This window comes from Tetrao urogallus, assembly GCF_951394365.1.
Source record: "Tetrao urogallus genome assembly, chromosome: 10".
In the NCBI taxonomy this organism is placed as follows: Eukaryota; Metazoa; Chordata; class Aves; order Galliformes; family Phasianidae; genus Tetrao; species Tetrao urogallus.
In genome coordinates this window covers 14,267,100-14,288,416 of record NC_136823.1, presented here as the reverse complement: position 1 = coordinate 14,288,416, position 21,317 = coordinate 14,267,100, and the positions used below count along the sequence as shown (strand labels likewise).

General features: G+C 43.6%; 1 protein-coding gene across 1 annotated transcript in view; it reads left to right on the top strand.

Moving 5' to 3' along the window:
• The window catches only part of MAGI1 (membrane associated guanylate kinase, WW and PDZ domain containing 1), a gene marked incomplete at both ends in the record, with an annotated part of 285,270 nt that overhangs the window by 238,927 nt on the left and 25,026 nt on the right, over positions 1 to 21,317 (top strand). The window contains 2 exons of the mRNA XM_079540300.1: positions 11,162 to 11,193; positions 16,970 to 17,186. Coding sequence (XP_079396426.1) covers positions 11,162 to 11,193; positions 16,970 to 17,186 — 249 coding nt within the window. The remainder of the gene's footprint in view (positions 1 to 11,161; positions 11,194 to 16,969; positions 17,187 to 21,317) is intronic.

Genomic DNA, 21,317 nt, shown 5'->3' with positions numbered 1-21,317 from the left:
GGCTCTTGAAACATCACGTAGTAATATGAAGATGTGTGTCATCTTCTTTAGAGTGCTGGCTGCAGCTTTGGGTTCCCCCTAGTCTTGGCACAGTCAGAAGATCCTTTAGTCACAGTGTGAAAGCTTTACAAACAATGTATCGTAACTACTTCTACTTGCATGCACATTATGGCAGCATGATTGACATCAGATTGCTCTTTGATCTGCAGTGTCCAAATGCAGTGCTTGGGCATAAGTGAGCAGCAAGACTGAGCATGAAATACCCAAGTGGAATGAGATTTGCTACTGCTGCTGGCCTCAGAGTATGTCCACTCACTTTTATAAGCAAAACCATTATATTTATACTTTATTGAGATTCCTTTCCCCCCGTAGAAAGGAAACTTTTCCTTCCTGTCCTTACAAGAAGTGTTGGAAAGCAGTCATTTAGTGGTGAGAGCCGAAGGAAAAAAACTATGGATGATCTCAGTGTTAGAATTAGAGCTCCTTTTCAGTTGCTATCCCTAATGATGTAAACCCATGGTAATTAGAACTGCAATCAGCTATTCAGTAGAGGCTTGAACTCTTTTGAACAAGCCACTCACTTCTGTTTGCCCTTTAGGGCAGCAGTGAAGAACAAGCTGAAAGTCAAGCCACTTGAGCATCTAGCTGCCAGAATATTTCAGACTGCCTTAGCAGCTGCTGAAGTAGAGAAAAGTGAGTCCAGAGTGCTTTTAGGACAAAATCACAACCTGGGAATCGGATGACCGTTACCACAGAGCCCGTGTGCCTGTGCCAAAGCTCCTGGAAAGGGAAGAAAAGTTTAGGGTTTCCAGCAGTGATTTCAGTTCTCAGTGCAGAGGGAGCAGAGCATTATACTGGGCTCTTTGTCCCATGCTCAGATCCATAGAAACCCGCATGAAAATCCATCCCACTGAGCTGGGAGCTGCCATCTTCCTTATGATAGGATTTCCTCCTGTATCTACCCCATAGGCCTCCATCTTCTTTGCCCACCAGAAGCAGGAGCAAATGTAATTCCTCTCTGCCACTTGGTGTGCTCCACTGCCCTCAGCATTTCTGAAATTTCCATTTCCTGTCTTTGCTTTTTTCCTTACCTCACCCTCCTGTGTCAGCCACCAGTGATGCTGCCAGGACCTTCTGCTCAGGTGTCTCCTGTTGGTTGAGTCCCTCAGCAATTTGTCATTCAGTGTCTGTTATTTCAGTGTGGTGGTGGTGCTGTAAAATACCAGCTATTGTAAGTGCAAGTAGCACCACCAGAAATAGCTGCTGGGGGTGTAGTTCTGATAACTCATAGGTGCCCTATTTATTTAGTAAATTATTTTTTTTTAAATGAGAATCACAGTATGTTTAAAGAAATATATATTCAAGTGTAATCTCAAGCTTTGTGTTTCATTTCCTTTGTAATTCCAAGGCTACTACTTTGTCATTCCTGATTTATGCACTTCCCCCTTCAATTAGGAACCTCATTTGGCACTTAAAGATCCGCCTTTGATTGTTTCCTGTTGTTTAATTTGTTACAATTTTTTTAAAGAGTTTTCCCTGGGAAGAAGGAAATCAAACGAGTAAAGCTTTTAAGTTGGTCTACAAAAAGCATAAAAATGAGATGAAATACGTTTTAAATGTTTTGCAGCGTTGTCTTTCTGTTTTCAGACTGCAGACAGCCCTAGCAGATTGCATGTGCCCTCTCAGGTTTCATAAAGTCTGCACATCTCTTTTTCCATGCCACCAAGTCAGGTCTTTACTGACTTCTCTCTGCTGAGTGGATTTATATTCTAACAAAGCCAAAATAGCTGATGAGACTTTAAAATAAGTTTGAAGCAAGTCTTGATGCCACATTTACTATTCTCTTACAGCTTTATTCTGATTAGGGGTAGTCTTTTGAGGAGCAGATACTGAAATCACGTCAAGACAGGAAAAGATGAAATAAACAAAATGTTACATGCTCTTATATTTTTAAAAAAGATGCTTGAAGTTCATACCCATTATTAGAATTGCATGTATGCGTGTATTGCAATCCACTGTGCAAGTTAATTTTCTACTAAACAGCTCTGGAGCAGTAGATATGCCTTTTTGGGGCAATGCTGTGTGTTGTTGTGCAGCACAATACAATGATCACTGGTAATTGGTTTTGTAAAGCAAGCTAGCAGGAACTTGTTTTTCTTTGTGATAAAAATAAGCCAAACGTAACATTTAAAATCAGGTCGGTCTTATAAATAATGTAATATTTGGGGATTATGCAGTGTTTTTCTCCTTCAAAGTGCTTTACAGGTGTTAATCTTTGTGACGTTAGCTGTTTGTTTTTGATGATCTGAATTTGCAAAGCTTGGGATAACCATGTTTACCAGAAACATGAAGGATGGAATTTGGGTGCTGCTGATAACAAGGCAAGGCTCCCATTAGACTGCAGGAGGCAGTAGGGTTTCACCAAGGCTTTGAATGCCTACAAACGCCTGTAAGGCACTGAGGGTAATTGTTAGCAGCTTGCTGAGGCACCTAATAGTTTGATGTGCATGACTAATATTCATATAAATACTGCATTTGCAGGAACAAATTAATTACTCTTACCAGGCCATGCTGAAATTTCTCAGTGCAAGGCACCCCGTTGAAAAAGGAAGAGACAGATTCAGGTGTCAACCTCCAGAAGAAAGAGCACTTCATTTAGAGCCTCAAAATTAGGACAGATTTAAATTGGATATAAGGAAAAAGTGTTTTAGGATAAGGATGGGTGAGGCACTGGGACAGGCTGCCCAGAGAGGTGGTGGGTGCCCCATCCCTGCAGACATCAAGGTCAGGCTGGATGGGCTCTGAGCACCTGATGGAGCTCTGGGTGTCCCTGTGCATTGCAGAGACGATGGACCAGATAGCATTTAAGGGTCCCTTCCAACTCCAATGATTCTAGCATTCTATTCTGTCTATTTATTTCAAGCCTCTGGTGTTCATATTCAATTGCCTTTTCTCTACCCTAAAGGTTAAGAAGCATCAAACAGCGCAGATTTTCATAGGAGCACCTGACTCCAAAGCTCAACAGCTTTATAACATCGCAATTCTGATAATAAAGGAAAATTGGCATTGTTGGCATGTGAACATTTTAATTGCAGGCAGAATTTCCGTCTCTCACTGATGTGATGCATGCAAAGTGCTGACAATGATCTGCTCACCATTTGAGGCACAAATGTTTTCGCCTCAGCTGCCCCTCATTAACTCTGTTTGCACTGATTCTCTTCTAGAAATGAGTAAGCAAATGGAGAGATGCCTGTGAAATCTGCTTTTCGGGTCAGCATTCGTTTTACATCAACTGCCCCGCATTTTCGTGGCAGTGTGGCCCCAGCTCATGTCCCGCAGATACGTGTGTCATCGAGCTCCAGTCTCTGGGAAGGGGGGAACAGGATGGAACAGTTGCTGATTCATTGCTTGGCATTTCGTTACACACTTTGCGTGAATTTTAAGGGCTGAGAGAATTTCCCAAACTTTGCAGATATTTCCCAAAGCGTGCCTCGAGGTCAGGAGGAAACCTGCGCTTTGATAATGAAGGAGATGAGCAATTAACATATTTGGAATCACGCCATAATTTCACTTCCGCGTAACGCCGCATGCTGACAACGCCATAGCAGCGCTGTGCGCGTTAAATGCTTGGCTGCCTTTCTGTGGCAGGGAATCTGCTTCACAATCAGTAAGAAAACCAAAGCAATTGCTGAACACTGGAAGAAAGAAATGCCCAACTATCTTCCTATCGGGATGTTTTATTGCATGAGCCACCTTATCTTTCCAAAAGCAGGATGTTCTGAGATGCGGACGAAACTGGAGGCTGCTTAGCAAATGAAAAATGAGAGTGCTGAAATTCTTCCTATACTGTTTTGTGCTCCCTAGCTTGAGGTTTTGAAAGTTGCTGTGGTTTTTTATGCTTTTCTTGTATGTGTGTGTGTGTTGTTTTTTTTTCTCTCTTATGTTTGATTTGTTTTTGTTATTAAACACAGAAGTGGTAGAAGTGGAGCAACCCAAACCCACATGGTGTTGTTTTGAATCAAACGTGATGTGATATAACACAAGGTGGCACAGCAGAACCTAATACCAGGCACTAGATAAGGCAGATTTAACTCGAGATGTGCCTCCCACATCTTTGCTGAGATTTGCACAGCAAATGGAGCAGACTTGGAGCTGTGCAGCTCAGAGGGGTTTATTCCACTCAGTCTTCCTCCTACCCTTACACCCTCCAGTGTGGCATTTTGGTGTGCGTTTGTCTAAAAGAAGTGGGTTTTTATCAGCCACACTGCAGATGGGTGCAGTGGCTGCTGCCCTGATTTGGCACTATAATAACGGGTCATAACAGAATTAAGGAATCCAAGGAAGGTCTTTGTTTATCGCTGTAATTAAACACATTAGAAACAATAGCAGGTGGGCAAAAGTGAAGAAGAAGGATGGTTTTATAATGCACTAGTAGATGGTTTTGTTCTGAGACAGATTGTTTTTAAATGTATGTCCTCATGTCTTCATGTCTCTAATCCTATTCTAAATCTATTTATTTATTTATTTTGCACTCTCCATCAGGATTTGCTGTTTCTTCATTCTGTGTTTCTTTTTCCTTGGTCTGGTGTTCTCCTCTTTTTGATGGTGCTGATAGCTAAGAGTGTTAAAACAGTGCCTTTTGTGCCAACAAACCTGCAGTGTACCTCAAGCTGTACATGGGGAGCCAGCAGGGCAGGTAATGCAGGTGGGTTGGGTCAAGAAGGCTGAATTTTGGATGACGGTGCAGCTGGGGATGGTAGTCCCATGACCAGGAAGGTCATGTTGATAGGGATGTGGCAGGTGGAAGTTTTGACTCCATCCTGATCCTCAAAGCTGAGTTCCTGAGATGCACAGTTACATACTTGGAATTACAGTGAGCTGCTGATTGGTTTTCCTAGAAAACCCTACTCTAAATTGATAAAGTTATGTTTTTTGAAAACACGTGCAGATCCCTTTCGTAAAGATCTTCTGTCTCAGTGTGTGATGTGTGCCTGTGCACGCCCCAGGGCTGAATCTGGCTAAGCATTCTGTAAATATTAGCATATTGTTATGGGATGCTACTTATTAATATCAACAGCAAACTAATGCCAGGAGGGCCTTATTTGCGTGCATCCCCTTTGTGCAGGACAATCTCCAAATACGAAATAATAGAATCAACCATAAACCTAGCAGTTTTGACCAGGATAAATACAGATAAATACAGATGTGACAGCAGCAAAGTATGATTTTTCCTCTAGTGGCCTGCTCTATGCTGTGCATGGAGGGACCCCTGAGATAGCCCATCAGGTGCCACCTCCCCTGGGGACCTGCACGGCTGTGCCATGGGACAGCCAGCTGAGGAGGTGGAGTTTGGGAGCAAGCCTCTCCAAGCCAGAAATGGAACCCCTGTTTTGTTTCACTTAACCTCAGAGAAATAATAAATTCTTTGAGCGAAGAATCATGGTGTGCTCCAGAAGTAAAGCATGCAACTCATGGGTTTGGGTGCTGCTGAGAAAGGGTAGGTGTCTTCATGCATAGCCACGTATTTATGTTTATGTACATGAAAATGCATTAGAAATATACCTCATACAGGCGTTCGCATGCATACACACATATATGTGCAAAGGACGTAAGGTGTTGTAATTGCTTTCCAATTCTGATATTCACCTTCTCAGATTCCTGAGGTTTAAGAAATCTGATGTATATGTATTTGTTTAAATAATAACCAAAATTTTCATTCAAACAAACGGCTCCAACAGCTTGAGCTTGAGGAAAAGCTCTTCTTTTAATGAACTTCATAAATAAAGTCATAACAACGATTGATGTGGTTCCAACCATTAGCTAGGTGGATGAGGGTCACGCTAGTTCTCAATTGCTTTATTATCTTACTGCCTTGGATTTGCCATATGTTTCTTACAACATAGTTAAATTTATATATTTGTAGTAATTAAATAGCATTTTATTGGCCTATATCTTCTTTATGGCTTCTAGGATCACTTCTGGTTTGAGATGCTGAAATATGACTGAATTTGGGATTGTGAGGAATTGTTTGGCATCCTGACTGAGAATGAGTAATTGGGGTTGACACAATTAAGTATCTTTAAAGCACCTAGAACTGAAACTCTTGATGATAATGTACTGTGTTTCATTATGTTTTTTGCCAGTGCCAGTGGGTTAAGAAAGCTTGAGATGGACTCTTGAAAACACCACTCTATTAGCATTAGCATATAACCTTAGCATGAGAATGAGAAACGTGGCAATTTTCACATTATTTGGTAGCTACCAATCTTGATTTATGGCAGGGCTACATTCCTCCCATGTGCATTATTCTCTCAGTTGAAATTGCATTGCAGAGCTAAGTTTTGCTTGTGCAGTGACACTCCTGCAGATGAAGGTGATGGGCAGGGACAAGGAAGGTCTTTTCTTTCTGGTCGTTCTTTTTTTGGTGGTGCTCCTTGTGACTGTGTGCAGACTTGTGTCTCCTGCTGCCAGTTACTCTGGTGTGCTCTTCAGTCTGGAAAAGATCGACTTCCATCTATTTTTTGTCAGATAATATTTGTCCTTTGTTAAAAATTCCTCGCCGGTGGGTTATACAGAACCGAGAGGATTGCTTTGTCACCACCAGCCCCCCCTTCGTTGCCCCCCCGCAGCACTAATGGCCATTAGAGTTAATTATTTAGAGTTCCTTGTTTTTCTTGTAGGAAAATGCAATCGATGTGCAGTGCCAGTTGTGTGGCTGTGTACTCTCTGGCTCCAGTACTTCACCCCTCATCTTTCAGAGTGTCTCCTTTCCTTGATACAGCCTTTGGCTTTTATTCAGTGCAGTGTAAGCAGTACCATTTAGAAAACTTGTGTTGGTTTTCTTTCTCAGGCAGAAACATTTTCTCTGTAATTGTTAACCTTCATGACATGGTCTGAAATGTTCAGTTCCTTGTGTTTTGATTCTTCTCCCACTAATTTTCAGCTCTTGTGCATTCTGGGCTTCACACATAATTGCGAAACCAAACAAGTGACCTTTATGCCTGGGCTCACCAATGACTCTTTTGTTGTTGCACGCAGATGGACCACAGAGTGCCCTGAGTGGAAATGTTAAGTGATCATTGGAAGTGAAGATCTCATCTCAGTTATTGGTTTCCTCTGCATACAAAAGCACCCCAAAACAAAAAAAAATGTTTCGCAGTAGCAGTTGACATTGTAAGCAGTAAATATGTCTTCCATCTGGATGGGCTCTTAGCAATTTCAGGCACTTTTGTCCTGTGGTGGATTGTGCAAACTGGCATTGAACTGTTTCAATTTCAGCTGAAACCTTGCTGTAATATATTTATATGTACATATATATATATGTTTGTGTTGGAGGGAGAGCTATTCTTGCCGTCTGACCTTCATGTGACCAAGGCATTCAGAGGGGAGGACTGGATGTCTTTCTTCAGACTCTGCCTTTGATCTTTTTGATCCACAGTCCCTATCACGTGTGGCTGTGGGACGAGGTGTGATGCGTCTGGTGTCCATCTGGGAAATATTTGAGTTCCCGTGGCCTTCTGAGAACTGTCAGCCAAATCCAGCCCAGGTTATGGTGCAGATTTGTAGTTAGACAGCGTATTCTGTATACGTTCAGTGGAACAGAATTTCCCCTGTATTGTGGTCTTCCTGTGTTATTTTGGTTGCATGAAGTCAAAGGGTTGGAGAAAATATTCCTGTAAAAATCGAGGCCTGCCACGTGTAACAGGCAGCAATATGTGGGGCGATTTCCAGTTTTGTCCTTGGGTTTTAACGTGATCCCCTCACAGGTCGGGCTGGGGTACCTACAGCTTCCCTGCATCAAAAGTTTTGCTGCAGGAGAAGAACTGCTCCTAATGGGCATTAAGAGTGCTGAAGTCATGATGCAGAACTTGCGTAAGGATTTGCATTTTCTCCCTGTATTACAAAACAAAGTTGAGCAGATGGATGCAGCCAGCTGTACATAGAGCTTTAGGGAGTGCTGGGGAAAAAAGAGAGAGGTTTTTGTTAAGATAAATGTAATAATCTCTGTGATAATTAGTTTAATTTAGATCCTTGCCTCTGACTCATTTTTGACTAACCTTGTATGAAGCCTTTCTTCCCTTACTGATGAGCCTGTGAGGTTTTTTTGTGCTTGCGGATTGCTCACTGATCACTGGTATTTTTCATTAAGCAGTTGCTTTATTACATTGTTATTTAGAGGAGAGTAATTTGTGTTTTCTAATTAATTTAATTCCACTCACATTTTGTAAGTAGCTACAATGAGCCCATTCATGGGGGTTTAGGTCATATTGACATTGTTTACCAGATGTGCCAGTTTGTTTTAAAACACAGTTAACTCTATGATGACAAGAGCCTCTTCCGTGGCTCTACCTTCCATCTTCTATCATCTGCACCTCCAAAAACCCCCCAAGATTAGGAGCTGCATTTCAGGTGATAGACGTCTTTATGGCTTAAATCCCAGAACTGCATTACAAACAGTGTTGATATCAACTCTTACTGCTCCGTTATCTGATTTGAGGAGCAGCAGCAAAGCCTTGTGGCTTCTCTTAGGCACAAGGGATGGGAATGTTATCACTGTGACCACCAGAAAACTAGGAAATGCGAAAGAGAAGCAAAGTGGGTGTCTGCATGTGGCCCATTTACCTCCTGAAAGCTTTCAGGAGAGAATGGGGAGGATGGGCAAGCCAGGCATTGCGTGGCATGAGCAGTGCCTGATGCATTAACCATGATGGGACGTGGTTAATGTAGTAGAATGAGAAATGTAATTCATATTTGACACCATCCTGAATTCAGAGCTGTGGGCACTTATTTCTGCCATAAACTTTTTGGAAAAGCTTGATGGTTTCTTGCTAGTGGCACACCCAGGAATTAGAACCTATGCAAGCTTTGTGTTCCTTGCTGTTAAATACCGCATCCCTTCCATCATCTAAGCATGAAAACTACACATTATGTCTATCACTGGCTCATTTGGCCTGCTGTGTCAAGAGCTGGGGGTTTGGAATCAGTCCCTAATTAGGTGAATAAATAACTAAAACACAGGGAAATGCACAGGCAGGTTATTCCCCTGACATGGGAAGCTTGTCCCATGAAAAACTGGCAGCGTTTGTGAACATGCTTTGCAGTCACATATTTTGGTAAAAAATCATTTACTGCTTGTTTTGCAGTGACACTGTGAGATTCATCGGCCTCCAAAGTACCCAGTGCACAATGGCCTTGTGTGCATTTTCTGTCATTTTTCAACCGCTTCCCATCTCTTTGGCACTGGGACAGCTGAAATTAATGACAAACTCTGAAGGAAAGGTTTGCTCAGTAGTTCATACTTAGTAAATTTTAACATCTAGTGGTTGTGCTGTAACGCAGTAAATTTTGGTACAATTTGAACCGACAGCCCAGCTGCATCTCAGCTTTATTTTTTGCAATGAGCATTTAAATTGCTGTAGTACTTCTTCAGGCTCATGTTGGTCAGCCAAGGGTGCACGCATGCATGGAGATCTGTTCTACCTATTGATTTAATAGGAAAGAGCATCTCTTGGAAGGGGAGAGTAAACGTGTGTGCATGCATGTGGAAGGAGGGAGAGGGAGAATTTCTATCTCTGTTCTTATGTGTATGATAAATGATGCCTGTTAAAAATTAGGGCTTTACTTTTTAAAGCCCGTTACGCAAGCACAATCACTGTCAGCAGAAATTAAGCTGCAGCCTTAGTTGTTTAGTTCAGGCAGTTTTGATGTTTTGCTGCCCCTCGATCAATCACTGCCTGGAGGGGTATTTGCTTCTGCCTGGAAATGCATCAGTGTGATGTACGGAGTGCAGATATTCCTCAAAAATGGCAAGTGTTTCATTTGGAATACTCAGTTTTCATTGCTGTCTGTGAGCAGGTAGCAAAGTGAGCTCTCTTTTTCATTTTTAATTCTGGAACTTCCCAGTTCAGAACTAGCATTTCCCTAATTACCTTAAAATGAGCTTCTTTCAAGACACATTTGTAATTCGCTTGCATCACTTATTTTATTCTCCATGCAGAAGTTAGATGAGGGCATGGTTCTTAGCACAGACAAAATGCTTGAAGTAGTAAACATAATGCAGCATAAACGCCACATAAATCACATCCTAAAGACAAAAGCAGATTTCAAACGTTTGAATTGCTGAGCACTTAGTGTGGAGGGTAATCTGTGTTTTGGTTTATGGTTGTTTTCTGGAGTGCCGTGCAGAGCAAAGCAGGGTTTCCCCTCCTTTCCAGCAGCACAGGAGAGGGGGAGGATTTGCAGCCCACTCAGGGGGCAGCTTGTCCTGTGCTGTAGGCAAACTGCCCCGAGAAATGTCTGCTTTGCTGGGAACGGAGCCATGCAGAAGTAGTTGGTAGAAATCCCACTTGAGTTCTCCCTTGGCTCGCACTTGTCACAGGCTGCTCCAAAATGCAAAACTCTCCTTGAAAAAACCTTCTCCCTTTGCATGGATGTGACCTGTGCGAGCCCCCCCCCCAGCATCCTCCTGAGGTTAGGACTCGCAGTGCTGCTTTCAAGCTCTGAAATCGCAGCTGGCAGATAAAACCTGTGCCTTCAAACATTTATACTCGGGATGGGCAGGAAGGAAACGTGTTTTCTCCACAGCATTCACGCTTTTAGGGATAAAAGCTCACTCCTCTGCATGCTTTTGTTTCGCCTCGCCTCCCGGCTCAATGCACATTTCCCTTATTGAAGAAAAAAAAAAAAAAGGGAAAAAATCTATTTCCAGCAAAATACTTTTTAAAAAACCAACCTGTTCCCCCTGCAATGCTGTGATTGGCCCGGTGCAATTGACAAACGGATCGCGTCAAAAGGAAACATCCTCAGCTTAATTGGGAGCGCAGGCTGCCGGCAGCCGGGGGAGCGCCTGGGACTGTGCTGGGGCTGTGGGTTCCTCTCCAGCCTCCCGGCGGCTGCGGCACAAGTCAGCATCGCTAATGCGGAGCGAGCTCTCCCCCCGCGCCCCCGCCGCCGCGCTCGCTCCCCCTCTCCTCGGGCTTTGATTCGATATGAACAGACTGGTAACTCCGACGCGAGAGCGAAAGCTGACATAACTCTGCAGATGGCTGCGTTCGGATGAAACACCTAGGCGGGTTTTGTGGTGGTGTTTTTTTTTTTGGTCTGTACAACAAGGTAACGGTTAGACGCTAATGTTTGTTTTTCCCTTGTTGCCATTTTTCAGGACTGCCGGTCCCAAAGAAGAGCCCAAAGTCGGTAAGCACTCCTCACTGCTATGTGTGTCTGTCCGTGTGGGTGGAGGAGGGATGAGTTGGGCTGCTTTTCTTTGTGGGTTTTGATTATTTTAAGTTGTTGTTCTCTTGCAGCCGTGGTTACCTTGCACGGCTCATACTGCATGGGAAGATAGGAGAGGAATGCAACTCAATTTGCAAATAAAGCCTCAGGTTTGCAGATCCCCTTTCCTGGCTGATGAGCCTCTCCTGTTTAACTTACCATAAAAAAAAAAAAAAAAAAAAAAAAAAAAAAAAAAAAAAAAAAGAAAGAAAGAAAGAAAAAAAAAAAGGCTATTGTTTCCTTTTGGAAAACTGAGAAGCTCCACCTTCGTGCCAGATAGCAGTTTCTGTCGGGTGTTTGTATGCACCAACCTTTCCCATTAACTCCCCGAGTTTTTCTGGATGCCCTCAGCTGGATTACCGGCAGAATGTAGCAGTGTGCGCTGTGTCGGGAGAGACAAAGCCCCAGCAGAGTGTGTGTGCAGCTTCGTGTGAATAGAGCCTGAATGTTTGCTCTGCAGGCGTTTTCCTACTGAGCAGGATTGTGCTGCAGGTGTGAGTTTCCTTACTAAAAAGTAGAAAGAAAAAAAAAAAAGGGTGTTTTCTTATCCCTTTCTTATCCCTTCTGATCTTATTTCCATGTAAAGCTGTTAGCTGGGTGACATGTTAGCTAATAGTATGCAAGCTGTGATCTAAAGTGTCATTAAAGCTCTGAGCATGATATTGTGGAAGATATTAATATGCTATTTAAATGCAACAGAAAGAAATCTCTTATTTTAAAGGAAATGAAATACTTGAGCTTGAAAGTTTTGAATTTTCTGATGATGGGTAAAAACGGGCTTTTCTCTCCCAGTAGCTTTTGGGGAAGCAGAGTGCAGGAGAGGTTTTTGCTGTGCTGTAAGATGGTGCCAAACTTCACCCACACACCTTGATGGGCACCAAACCCTGTATCCGGCACCAAAGAAATAGGAGGACGTTCATTTCATAGAATCATAGAATATCCTGAGCTGGAAGGGGCCAGGAGGATCAGAGTCCATCCCTAGAGCCGGGCGCTGGCCGTAGTGCTGCAACTCGAGCAAGAGCTTCGCTAAGGGGCTGAGCGGGAGGCTCCTGCTTACAATACGAATTCTCTGTTCTTCCCCAAAGAAAGCCCTGCAATAATTAATGTGATTCTGATGGCTTAGGGCAGCGCTGATTACAGTCACGTGAGGGCAGGCCTATACTGCTGTCAGCTTGCATTAAATGTGGGGAGGCAGAGTGCGGGGTGCGCTCCCTCGCAGGGCTCAGGCATGTCAGACCCTGGGCATTCGCTTCTATGTCATATGCAGGGATTAATTCAGCCTTTGGTAAAACAGAAGCCAGCGTGTAGAATACGTCCATGTCTGGCACGTTTCTGCTCCTGCCCGTACATTTTCCCCCTGTCAGAGCAGGAATTGCCGCACTCAGTTCCAAGTCTGGCTGCTGTGCCAGCTGAGCCCTGGGTTCTGCCCACATTTTTTCGGAGACAGAGTAAACCCTGAGTCCAAGCAGCAGCTGAACCCTTGTAATCCTGCCTGGGGAACAAAGAGGCTGCAGGTCTACACCTGTCTGCAGGCGGTAGTAGATTGCCTCCTCCTGTCTGCTTGGAGGAGCTGGTCAGCCCTAGGGAGCAGCCCCTTGTGCACTTCTCCTCACCTACTGCCTTGCTTTAAGCTCCCTCCAGTAAATTCTACTATAGCCCCAGGTGATACTGTGGCCTTGGAAGCACAGGATGCACAAGAAGCAGATCCTCCCATTCTTGCTGCCTGCGTTACCAGATCATTTGCATTGACAATTAGCAGCAACGATATGCACCGCTGCACCACTGTGCAGCTGCATTGCACATTTTTGTTCCCATCCTATCCCATCCAATCCCATCACAGTACTCCCTGCTGGGATGGGTTTGGCACGAGCTCTCTGTCCTCTGCTCCTCCCGGCTTAGTGCTAAGTCTGCTCTCATTATTCCCCCACCCTCTCCCAAAGTCCCGACACACTCCCAACTCACTGCTAGCAGCTGTCTCTTTTTCCACCAACCACTATTTTTAGCTGCCGGCCCCATTCCCATATTCCCCCAGGGCTGACTTCAGGCTTTGGGTACATCCCGGCATGGAGGAGGTGTCTTTGTTCATGCCGGAGCTGTGGCAAGGTCTGGGAATTGTTTTCTACCTTGAGCTGAGTTTTCCTGGGCTGTATTTTTCAGCCTGTGCATCTTTTGATGAGCGTGGCTGTGTTTCTTAGCTTCTGAGAGAGGTTTTTAATGTTGGTGAAAGAGCCGAATGATTTGTATTTTTTTTAATCTTCAGTGCCAGCTCTTCAGAACTTGAAGTTGCAGCCCAACAAGGGACTGGGCACTTCATGTCCTTCCTCCCACCTATGCTGCGCCCAAGGCTGTATCCGCAGCAGCTCCCTGTGCTGCTGCTTTGTGTTCAGTTCCCATTGATTCTTCTTTAAATGCAAATAGACAGTGTTTTTGTATTGACTGCCTGTGGGTATACATTTTCAGTGAACAAGTTCCCTTTGTGTAGCAATTTCCCCTGCAATTATCCTACTATAACGTGGATGAAAACAAACTTTTCTGTTCTTTCCCTTTTTTTTTTTTTTTTCGGTTGCTTGCATCAAAATACTCCACCAGGGGGCAAAGATTCTCATTCCCAACTCTGCTTGCTGTCACTACCGCCAGCACCAGCTTTCCCAAACAGCACAAAACTCCCCAGCTCGATCGTTAGAAGACGACATCACTGCATGAAGAGAAAGTGCCATGTTCTTCCCGACATCTTGCTTTTCTTTTGCGTCTAAATAAGCACATTGTCAGCATAGCTGAGTGGTGAGCTGAAATGCAGTTCCTATGCACAACCTGTCCCTCACAAGAGACATGCCACGTGTTTTGGCTGGATAGGCAGTACTTGGGGCTCTGCTTGATGCTTTTGGAGGAGAAACTTGCTCACAGCATACATGTGTATGATGCTTCCCAATGCATTGAAACCCCTTTTTTTTTTTTTTTCCTACATGAGCAAACCTCAGCAGGTCTCCCTTCTTGCAGTTTTAAGCCTGGGACCCAGGTGCCACAACCTGAGGTGTTCAGTTGTGCTGCAGGTTTCTCTACTCAACACATCCCCACCTGCAGCCACCTCTATATTTTCTATGTCTTACCCAACTTACATTTTGTAGGATCAGCGCTGCAAACTTTCAGCATAGCCAAAGGGAAGCTGACAGCACACGCATCCCTAAATTTCATTCTCAGACCTGGGGCTTGCCATAGAGCATGAGAGCTCCAGCCTTCCATTTTTTCAGTCCTGGCTCTTATACAAAAGCAAAGTAATTGGTTTTTCCCAGCACCTTTATTTCAGTGTGCAGTCTGCCTAAGTGGACCCGAGGTTGTCATTCTGGTCTTCATTTCCAGCCAGTTTTAGTCAAGAAAAAAATTTTTTGCAAGCTATTTATTCTTCTCTATAGCTCTAGAGAAGACCATGGACTCCACAAAGTCAGGCATGGGTGCTCTTGCTGCCTTGGGCAGTTCAGTGCCCCTTTTCTTGTCTTCTTCAGATCCCAAACTGTGACATTTCAGCCTTTCTAAAGATGTTATTGTTGGGAAAAACAACAGACCCTCTGAAGAAGTTTTCCCCTGATTCTTGCAAAATGTGTATTTGCAGTTGCAACCCTAGTTTAATTGGAGGTGGTTTTGCTTGAGATGTGCTGACACTTCCATGTGCAACCCAAATAGAAAACAGGATTCATAGTTTGTTCAATATTTAGGCCTTCGATATCATAAAGTGAGAGTGCTCTTGCAAGTTTCAGCTTTGTTTCTCTTTAAATCAGAAAGTTTTCAGAGTTCTCAGGATTTCCCCAGTGGTTGAATGAATCTTCCCATCTTAGTCCCCATATTCCAGGTTCTGTGAACCAGCAATTTCCAGGGAAATTGGCCTGAAGTTTCACAGGATGCTTTTAGTTAGTGTAGATGTTTGGTCAAACAAACAAAACAATCCAGATGGCTGGATTGAGAGTTGTAATGTGGGTTGGGTTTTTTCTTTTGTTTGTTTGTTTTTGTGTTCCCTTTTTTAAAAATTACAAAGGAGTGACTATCTGCAGCATAGACTTTTAAACTGCTGCATTCAAAGACTGAAGGGCTGCATGTGAATTAGCTTCTTTTACCACTTAAAAAGCTAAAAATGTTTGAAATTGGTTCAGATATTTGTATTTGAAAGTCTGTGGATGAGTAATCACAGCAGGCATGCTTTGTTCAAAATTACTTTAAAGGACAAAGGCATTTTCACATTCTAGTCAATCGAGATAACATTTAAAAAAGTGCTGGTGGTGGAACAGCAATGTGAATGTGAGGCCACAATGTCAAAACCATTTGGGCTGCTGGAGCTTTTTTTTTTTTTTTTTTTTTCCCAAAAAATATGTGCAGTTTGAAAACCAGAAAAATTATTGTTAAGACTCAGAGAAGGGCATGCTGGTATGGTGATATGATATGCTGGTATGGTTTCTCCTCAGTAATCAGTTTACCCCCACTGTGGTGGAGCATTGGCCACCTGAGGTTTTGCATAGGGAGCAAAGGAAGGAGTCTTCACACCCATGTGCACTCAACCCCCCATCCTGCTCTGCTCTGCTCCCTGTCCCATCTGGGTTTGCTTTGGCAGCGTCTCTCAAAGCTGAGACTTCTGTTGCAGTGTTTTCAGTCACTAGGAGGTTTTATTTTTTCTGGTTGACTCCTTTTGACCAGGAAATCGTGGGTGCTCTAAGAACAACACTCTTAGTTCCCTGTGCTGGAGCAGGTGGGAGGTGGGACTCAGCCTTGGTGCCAAGGTCATCTCCATTGAAAAGCCTTTGGGGAGCTTTTTATGGGAGAGGACTTCCCTGCATACTGAGTAGTACAAATCATAGAATCATTAAGGTTGGAAAAGACCACTGAAGTCACCTAGTCCAACCACCAGCACATCACCACCATGCCCGCTGAACTGTATGTCTTTCTCTGTAATGCAAATGTGATCTGTGCTTCATTTGAGCACACTGTTGCAAAATTTAAGAATTATTTACCCTGCTTAGCTAAATATTGAGCAGACAGAGCTCTTGAGGTACTGCTTTTCAATAAGCTTCAATGAATAGGGGCACGTATTTTCTCAATTAAAACAAAGAAATCAAACCGAAAGTAGATGTTTTCATGTTTGTGAAGGTCTGCTGTAATCTTCTGGATGCTCTGGGAAGCAGACACAAAATTGGCACTGTGCTGTTAACCCATTTGCAGCATGGGGGCTGCTAGGGAGGTGTTTCTCATAGTAAGGATTGTGCCTGGATCTGTTGCAGGAAGCTGCTCAAGTTCTCACAGTGAAATTTGGTTGTATTTCTGTTTACTTGCAGGCTCAAGTCAGACTTTAATGTGATCCAAGTAGAAGGTGGTTGAGTTTTTCTGACTTACGTAGGAAGACATAAGTGCACTGAAACTTGTAGCCTAGAATGAGATTGAGGTTTGGTTCATGTGCAAGATGGAGAACTGCATGTTTTTTTAATGATAAATGACTTTGTTTTGCATATCTCTTTCTGTCAGTCTATCAAAATGTGTCACTGGGGAATTTAATTGTACCCAGCATTAACCGGTGGCAGCAAAACTGTGATTTATATATTTACTTACATGCACGCAGAAAGCCTGATCAAAGAAAGGAGAAAAATTGATGGAAAACACCCACTCAAAGACCAATAACCGTCTGTTCTCTCTCTCTCTCCGCTCGCTTTCTTCCTTACAGCAACCACTTGAAAGGAAAGACAGCCAAAACAGTTCTCAGCACAGCGTCTCCAGCCACCGCAGCGGGCACACCGCGTCCCCGGCTCACAGCACACAGGTGCTGCCCGAGTATCCTGCCGCCGAGCCGCCGGCTGCCGACCAACCCGACGCTTCTGGGCAGAAAAAGCCAGATCCGTTCAAAATCTGGGCCCAGTCCAGGAGCATGTATGAAAGCCGACGTGAGTATGAAACAGGTGTGGTTGCTAAGGCTACGGCTACGGCAGCTGCGCTCTCTATATTTTCTTTGCAAAGAGCTGCGTCTTTTAGATCTGTATTGCAAATAGAAGGCTTCGGGGTGTTAATCTGTCTGCCAGCAATGCCTGCCTGCTGGAGGGGTGTTTTCATTTCTGGTGAGGAATGAACTTCGATCATCTCCAGAGAGAGGTGCTTAGACCAAACCTTAATACCAAGCATCCTATTAAAATGAAAGACTGCTTTTTTTATTTTCCCTTTTTTTTTCTTTTTCTTGCTTGTAAATTAAGCTGAAGGAAAATTTCCAAGCTTATTAGCCAGATCTTGAAATCTTTTTTGAGGTTGTCTCATTGACTGATATGCAAAGAAATTTCAGTGAGGAAGGGAAGTATTTAGTTTGCTGAAATACATATCAGATGCTTTCCAGTCTCACTCTAGGGAGGAGAAAATCCAGCTAAGCTATTTTACTTTGACCAAAGCAGACGCTGTTAACAATGCAGATATCAAATGCATATTGTAAGTGGCTTTTATGGCAATTAATAATCTGCATACTTGGCTAATAGTTCAGAAGGACTTTGACTCTTCTCCAAGGCTATAAATATGGTTTCAATCAGTTTCTTCTCTGCAAACAAAATAAACGTTATGGCTTTGCTTTAATTGCACTGCTGAAGATGATCAAATCTGCAACAAATTCTTAAAGAAAGAGTTAAAAGAGTTTTAGGTTCATTTCCAAGGGCATTAGTTTCTGTAGTTACTGTAAAGACAGATTCAAAATCTTGATACCGTAAAAAAAAGTTTACTTTGATTCTGCTAACTGGAAATTGGTAGAAATGATCTGAAATGAACGCTACCCCAGAATGAAAAATGGTAGAACTGCTGGTTTTTTGGGTGTTTTTTTTTTTTTCTTGGACTAAATGAATCACTTGTAGATCTTATGTCCTGGAAACATTAAACGGTGAGTCATGATTTCTTGGCTGAAGGTGCATCTCTTCATACTGAGTATCTCAGCCGTGCAGTTTGTAGGTGTCTTAGCTTCTGTGCTTTGCTTGCTTTCCCTCTCCAGGGATTAGGTGCACTCCTGACTGCGAAGCCTCTTGGGCTGGCTGTGCTGGTCTACAGAGAAGTGCTGGGACTGAACTTGTATGCATGTCTCAATGAAATGTTGAAAATGGGCAGAAAGAACAGGGATAGGGCTTTCAGCCCCACAGAGCAGTGGGCAGAGCCCCTCTTAGCCCTGCCTAGATGGCTGAGGCCATCTCATGGCACCAGCATCACTCTTGCTCACCTTGCATTCCCATAGGCACTCTACAGGCATTGCCTCTGAACCCCTGCAGCTACTTCGCTAATTTCTAATTAACAGTTTAACTCTTACTAATTAGACATTAGTATAAGCTTAGCAGCATTAACTCCTGTCTGTCTTTCCTGATAAAATCCCGAGGCTGAGGCAGAGAAATCCTGAAAGGCACATTCAAGCTGTTACCTTCAGTGTCCTCCTGCAGCACCACGTGCTAAATTTCTGCCAGTATCTCACAGAGGTTTTGTCCTTGTTTGTGAGCAGAACCCTTCCAGATTCTGTTCCTCATCTCTTGACCTGCTGGTTTCCCACACCCATCTGTCCCTCTCTGCTTCAACCTTTTGCTGTGCTGGATCTGGTCTGCCCCTGCAGCTTCCCTCTTGCATCTTTCCATGGCCAACATCTCCATGTAGTGAGGTCAGTCCTCCTCTTTTGCTTCAGTTCATATCTCCTGCCTCTCTTCCAGATGAGACCTACTTGTTTGGACATCCATACTTTGCTACCAGAATTTTGTCCTGTTGCTATTTCCTTACCAGGAAAGCATACTGGGAGATTTATTGGTTTCATACATCCATTTCTTCTTTATGAGAATGTCAGAAGTGCAATGATATCGTATCTCCTTGCACATGCCACTGGAACTTCTGAGAGCTAATGAGTTTTAGCCTCTAAGCTGAAGTGGAACCTGTTCCCTGGGGATTAGCCTGTGCTCTCACCTTGTCCTGATGCTGCTCCAAATGGGAGGTGTAGGAAACCAGTAAGGCAATAGCCTACGTGAACAAGGCTGATAGATGCACTGCATTTATTCTTGTAGTCTGATCCCAAAGTATGACTGATGTTTCATTTATTGATCAGGGGGCAAATCTTTCTCCAGCCCCCAGCAAGCCCTTACCTTTCACCCCACTCCTCAGTCTCCTCAGTGGAGGTTGTGGTTCACAGCTGAAACCCTACATCTCCTCATTCTGAGGAGCTTGGGGTGAACCACCGTGTTTTTTTCCCTGTATCCGATCTGCATGAAAAGTGGACAAATATTGGCAGTTCTGTGAAAAAAGTGAATTATCTCATGGAGACTCTCTTCCCAGCAAGCGCTTGTAGGGAGCACCACAGCTGTTTCTGGGAGAAACCATTCCCTGGGCCTCCAGCTTCACTGTCTCCTCCACCTTTGTGGTTCCTTGTGTTTTCACCCAGCTGCAGTTTGGTTCAAACCCAGTTCCTCCTTTGCCTTCTGGGGGGCAGTCATAGTTCTTTGCTTGAGGACCCATTCCCGTTGGCTCTAAGGCTGAGGTTGACATCTCTTGTCCCTTAATGTCACCTGATTTGGGTGATAGGTGTGAATTTCTGAATTTTTCTGATAAAGAGCATCTGTTGAATAGCAGGAGGATGCCACCATTGTGCCAGTGCTGGGATTGGCTGATGCATCCTTTGTCTGGGGCTTTGGATGAGTCTCGGTTGGCTCTCCTTGCTGACTAATGTAGGGCTTGCTGCCTGTTGATTCACTGCCTTGCATTTTCAACAAGCCTGAAAGGAATAATACAGTGGTCTTTCAAGAGGCTGTTTTGAATCCCCAACAAGTGTACTGAAAAACAGAAACAATCCTGTGTTGAAATACATGATGAAGATAGAGAAGAGAGAATTTCAGAGCATTAGATCATCATACTCAGTGTTTTATTTAGTCCCATTGGAGTCTAAAGAGAACATAGTGCAGGCTTTTGAGTGCAGTTTACATAAAAAGATGAATTCATTAGCCACAACTCAGCCAGAATTTTTTTTTCCATCTAAAAATAATAATATAAAGAGGCTTAATTCAACACATGAATACATTTTCTCCAGGATGTTTCTAAAAAGTTCTGGATCTCTAATAACCACCTACTGTCTTTTTGACTGGGAGTGCATCTCTCTGTTATTAATGTTAATGGTGTGGACATGGGAAGCACACAGGCAACCATTTAATTTTTCAGCATTGGTAAAGCGCGTTCTCCATTTCTCGGACTTCTTTTTGAATCACTGTTTAATAGAAGAGAGCTGTATTTGACTTATCTGGCTTTTCTCACTGAAGATGCTGGCAGATCAGAATTTGGTTGAAAAGTGCTGAATAACCCATAGTTTTGTAAAACTGTGTATTTTTCAATTTTCCCGATGCATCTTAATATCAGGAAGCATTCAGATTCTGTGGAGGAGAGCTGCAGATACTGCCTAGGGAAAAAAAAAAAAAGATAAAAGGAAGAAGACAAATAGAAAAATTAAGCTAGAATTAATAGTGAGAAGCTAAGTGATGGCTCCACAACTGTGCCCGGGCTCTGGCTGAACAGCAGCAAAATTGAACTGTAACCTTAAGGTCCTTCGCACGCTGTTCCCCTAAGTGGGGGGATCAGCCCTCCAAAGTGCTCAGGGCTCAGGCTGCTGTCCAACAAAGCTTAATTTTAAGCTGTAAACCGAATGGGTCTTGGATGCTTTAAGGCTAAGACTGAGCTCAAATGCTCTGCTGCAGTATGGCCCTGAGTTGCAATGCTTGCAGGATTAAGGCTTTCAAGAATAGCCAGCCTTGTGGTGAGAGAATTTGAAAACAGGTCTTTCAGTGGTGGGAACAAATGCAATCTCTGCTGGTGCAAAGTTTCAGCTGCCTGAGCTCCTCTCGATGGGTGACTCGCTGCTGCCCATGGGAGCCGTGCTCGTGAATCAGAGGGAAGGATGAGCCCTGACAGCTTAAAACGTGGAGCAGTTCCAAGACCCAGGAATGATATGCGTGAAGAGCACTCAGTGAGACAAACAGTAATTGAATAGTTTACGAGAGAGCTGCAGTTCCGAAATCTTGTACTGCTTTATTGAA